At 58.8% G+C, this 5043-nt stretch overlaps 1 protein-coding gene across 1 annotated transcript in view; it reads right to left on the bottom strand.

Moving 5' to 3' along the window:
- GRIN2D (glutamate ionotropic receptor NMDA type subunit 2D) overlaps window positions 1-1729 on the bottom strand; it is a gene marked incomplete at its 5' end in the record, with an annotated part of 28633 nt that extends 26904 nt beyond the window's left edge. Inside the window, one exon of the mRNA XM_040457936.1 lies at window positions 1020-1729. Coding sequence (XP_040313870.1) covers window positions 1020-1729 — 710 coding nt within the window. The remainder of the gene's footprint in view (window positions 1-1019) is intronic.
- Between the last annotated feature and the right edge of the window lie 3314 nt (window positions 1730-5043).

Raw genomic sequence — 5043 nt, 5'->3', positions numbered from 1 at the left:
ACACACACACACACACACACACACACACACACACACACACACACACACAGAGTCTGAGCGGGGGAGGGGCAGAGGGAGAGGGAGACGCAGAATCCGAAGCAGGCTCCAGGCTCTGAGCTGTTAGCACAGAGCCAGATGCGGGGGCTTGAACCCACGGACCGTGACATCATGACCTGAGCCGAAATCGGACTCCTAACCGCCACCCAGGCGCCCCTTTAAGATTTTATTTTTAAGTGATCTCTACTCCCCACGTGGGGCTCGAACCTACAACCCAGAGGTGGAGAGTCGCACTCTTTACCGCCTGAACCAGCCAGGTGCCCCTCATTTCCGGATCGACAGAACAACTTGTACCTCGTTTGGGGCACTGAATTGTTGGGGCCATTTGGTTACTGAAATCCAGCTTATACTCTGGATGCATTTCACCACATCTGAGGTGCCCGCAAGTAGAAGATGTAACTCGGGGCGCCTGAGTGGCTCGGTCGGTTGAGCGTCCAACTCCGGCCCAGGCCGATCGCCACACGATTGCCACGGTTCGTGAGTTCGAGCCCCCGCCTCGGGCTGGCTGCTCTCCGTGCAGAGCCTGCTTCAGCTCTTCTGTCCCCACCCCTCCTCTCTGCCCCTTCCCCGCTCGCGCGCTCTCTCCCAAAAATAAATAAATCCTTAAGATGTATCATTATTTCTATGTACCACAAGGAAAGAAAAACGCACTGCCAATTAAACGGCGAGAAGCCGTCAATCGTCAGGCATATATTGATTTCAGAGACATTACACTGTGAAACAAACAAACAATCGTCTGAAAATCGCGAACTGTTGTAATCACACACTCACTGTGTCTTGGGTGTTTCTTTTCCAAGTTACCTAGTGTAACCCCAGGAAGGAGACCCCACTGTGTCCACTTTACAGAAGAGAACACCGGGGCTCTGAGAGGGGCCGCGACCCGTCCCAGGCTGCTCCGCCGGCGAGCGGGTAGTCCGGCCCTAGAGGCTTCCCACAGCCCTCCTAAGGCAACCCCCGCTCACCTGTGTAGACTCTCCCCGCGGTGGGTGCGGTTCTGGGCACGACAGTCGTGGCCGAGTTCGGGCAGGAAGCCGTAGTCACGCAGCAGAGCCTGGGCGCCTCTGGCCACCACCGCCACGCCGGCCGCCACACGCCGGGCCAGGTCGTCCCGCCAGCCGGCCGAGCGCACTGCAAACAGCCCGGCGGGCAGTGGGGCGCCTCCTGGCAGCAGAGGGGGCTCGCCCGGGGCGCCCGAGCCGCCGCCTCCAGCCAGCTGGGGCCCCACCATGAACCACACGTAGCCAGGCCCGGTGAGGCCCGCCTCCTCCGCGGCCCGGAACACCGGCTCGGCCTCTTCGCGGGCGCAGAAGAGCAGGCGGATCTGGGCGCTGACGCTGCGGAGCTGGGCACCCAGCACGGCCTCGCCCGCTCCGGGGTCGAGCGTCAGGGCCCCGCGGTGCTCCCAGCCCACCATGCTGCCATCCGTCAGCACCTCGATGTAGGACAGGAAGGCCCGGTGGCCGGGGGCGCGCGTGGTCACCGCTGCGAAGGACGTCCAGTCGTACTCCTCCAGCACCTCGAAAATTACCTGGAGCTGCTGCTCTGTGGACGAGCCCAGCTGCAGGAAGGTGGAGCCCTTCTCCTGCGCGGGGAGGAGGGGGGGTGTCAGGCCCCGTGACGTGCGGAGGCCACAGCTCCCAGCAGTCCCTGAGGGGCCTTCGGTTCCCAGTGGTCAAGAGGGATCTCATCTCCCGGCAGCTGACAAGGGCACCCCGGTGGCCTAGCTCTTCACCAGACCCCTCTGCCTGTCTTGCTGAAGCACAGAGCTAGGCCTGGGGTAGGTGTCGCCTCGCGACTGAGTTCTAGGCCTATCCGTCAAAGCTCTCTCGCCTCCCCGTGCACCTGACTCTCCTCCCTGCCTGAGCACCGGGGCAGAGGCCCCAGCAGAGAGCTCTGAGGTCCTCGGGGATTACAGAGCCGCAAGAGGGAGGAGCCTGAGTCCCTGAGACATCCCTTGGAGGAGAGCCCCCTGCGGTCAGGAACACCTGTTTGAGTTTTATACGCGTGAGAAACAGCCTTCTATGGGGCTGAGCCACCGAGACGTGGGGGTTTATCTGTTACAGCAGCTCACATCACCCTAGGACACGCCCAGCATCCAGGGAGGGAACTACAGTCCCCAGCCTCCACCGAGAGGGACTACATCTCCCAGCATGCAACGAGGGTGCCGAAGGTACCGTCACTCCCAGCGGGAAGCAGCTTTGCTGGGTGGATTTGCCCTTCTCTGATTTTTGCCTGCTACCTCCACGACTTGTTCCTTTGTTGGACAGTTCCTCAGTATTCTAAATGCAGTAGTGCCCTAGTCTCCTCTTTTTCCCTTCGTCCTCCCTCCCTGGCGATCTCATCCAGACCCGCGCATTTAAATACTGTCTCCATAGGGCGCCTGGGTGGCTCAGGCGGTTGTTTGGCTCAGGTCATGATCTTACAGTTCCGTGAGTTCAGGCCCCGCCTCAGGCTCAGAGCCTGGAGCCTGCTTTGGATTCTGGCGCGCGCGCGCGCGCGCGCGCGCGCTCTCAAAACTAAACACTGGAAAAAGAAGAAAAAAGAACCAAAAAACTGCCTCCCGTGCTGTCCAATATGATAGCTGCTGCCCATTTAAATTAATTGAAGTTAAGTAACATTTAGCGCCTTGGCTGCACTAACCACACGTCAAGCTCTCAAGAGCACACAGGGCTAGCGGCCGTCAGACTGGACCGGGCAGATATAGACCATCTTCATCACCGCAGAAAGTTCTACCACCCGGGACGGAACGTTGCTGGCTCCTATACAGTTACCACCTCTCTCGTGGCCTTCAGACGGACCTAGCCCCCTTTCTTCTCAACCTCTCCTCTTCGCTTTCCCAGAGGCATCTCAAAATTAGCATGTCAACACCAGAATTCTTGCTCTTTCCCCCTGGCCTCAAACTCGTTCCCTCTCTTCCTATCCTTATTCACCCAGAGGCTCAGGTCCCAAAGCTAAATTCTCCTTTCCTTCTCTTTCTCTCCTGCCCGATCCAGGCCATGTTCCAGTCTTCTCGGCTCTCCGTTCAAAACATAACCCCAGTCATCTGTTCTTCCACCGATGTTCTGGTCTGCCGCCTTATCACAACCCTCGTTGGCCACGTTCTGGCTTAGACAACTATAACAGCTTCCTGACCCCTCTCTGCTAACACTTTTTTTTCCCCCCAATCTTCCAGTCCATTCTCCATCCAGCAGCCAGACAGAGTCAATCTTGTCAAAATACCAGTTGGATCAAATCCCTTCTGGGTTGAACACCTTCCAATAATTCTACCTTCTAGTCAAAGCCAAAGTCCTCACTGTGGTCCACAGGCCCTGCGCAAACAGGCCTCTCTGACCCCCCATCTCCCCACCACCCCCCACCTCTTTGTTCTTCCTCAAACACATCAAGTTCCTTCCAGCTTGGAGGGCTTGGCCCGTAGCTGGCTTCTCTCTCTCTCTCTCTCTCTCTCTCTCTCTCTCTCTGGCACACTTTCCCCCAGCTCCTTCACGCTGGATGTACCGCTCCTCATTCGTCAGGTCCAGCTCGGTTATCACCTCCTCAGGGAGGCCTCCCCTGATTGCCATCTACTGAATGGAGCCCCATCCTCAGTCATTACCTTTCCTCCAGGACAGATTTTGGCATCTGCTATTTGCTTTCTGTCTCCCCATTAGAATGCAAACTACATAAGACAGCAGGGGGCGTATCTTTTTTTTTTTTTCCTTTCATAACTGTCTTCCCCAGAAGCTAAAACAGCCCTGGCACAGAGTCAGTCCTCAGTGACAAGAAGCGGACTTTCTTCCCAGGCGTGTGCCTGTGGTTATATGGGTAGGAGACTTGGGCGGTTGTCCTGAGGGGATGAGGCCCCCCAGCGTGCAACGAGAATCCCGAGAGGGCCTCATCCTTGGCAAGTGGAGATGTGCTGAGGGGATCACGGTCCCGGCATTCAGTGGAGGCATGATGGCCCTGCGAGGACCACTCCTTCTTCCATCCAGAGATACTGAAGGGACTACATTTCCCAGAAGGCAACGAGAGGGCGCTGAGCAGGGTCCCAGGTCCCGGGTGGCCGTAAACAGAGAGGCCCACACTTATCAGGGGCAATGGAGGCAGGAGGAACCACATCCCTCGGTAGGCGACAAAGGTGGCAGCCACGCCGTAATAAGAAATCACCTCGAAGGGGATCTGCCTGCAGATCTCTGGGCAACTCCTGTCTCAGAGAAGAAAGTTGGACAGAGGCCCTTCCCACAATGCTCTGGTCAGGAGAGAGCTACGAATCCCAGGATGTAATTCTGACCTGGTCACAAGGCCACCGGCCCTCTCAGCAGGGACCTGCTGGGGACTTAGGCTCCGCCCACTCAGATGGCCCCATCCACGGCAAATGCCACCTCTGTTCCGCTGGCTCCACCCCTGAACAGGCCCCGCCCCTTCTCAGGCTCCTCCTCTTAGCGGATCCCTTCTCCTTGTCAGTCCGCACACCAGACTTGGTCCAGTTCTGTCCTTTCCTACCAGAAGTCCGCTCCAGCTGGTCCCCCTGTGCCCTCGGGGTGCAGGCCTCTTTGCGGGGCCGCAGCCAGCTCCAGCCGCCGCCCCCTCTCCCCTGCAGGGTCCTGGGTTTGATCTTTCATTTCGGCTGGGCCTGCCTCTCTGGTGGCCCTTCATCCTCGCAGGCCCACCCTCCGGATTCTCTCTTTCCACACTTTACAACTGGGGCATGCCCCTGCCCAACCCCCATTCCGCGACTGTCTCCTTGTCTAGGCCCTGCCCCTTTAGTCCACAGCGTAGGCCCTGCCACCTTCCTGGCCTGGCTCCTCGCCGGCTAGCTCTGCCCCTTCCCTGACTACCTTCCCCGGCCCACCTCTCACTAACGACTCCTACCCTTCTCCTGCCCCTCCTGTCACCGGATGGCTCCGTCCTTCTACCGCGACCTCTGGAGCCCATGCCCTCCAGGCCAAGCCCCTGCCCGTCCCTGGCCTCAGTACCCTCTTTCCTGGCCCTCTCCCTGCCTTCCTGGCC

This window comes from Herpailurus yagouaroundi, unplaced genomic scaffold, assembly GCF_014898765.1.
Source record: "Herpailurus yagouaroundi ecotype Mexico unplaced genomic scaffold, PumYag 220, whole genome shotgun sequence".
Taxonomy (NCBI): domain Eukaryota; kingdom Metazoa; phylum Chordata; class Mammalia; order Carnivora; family Felidae; genus Herpailurus; species Herpailurus yagouaroundi.
The sequence above is the reverse complement of the archived record's forward strand: the minus strand, read 5'-3'. Positions and strand labels throughout refer to the sequence as shown.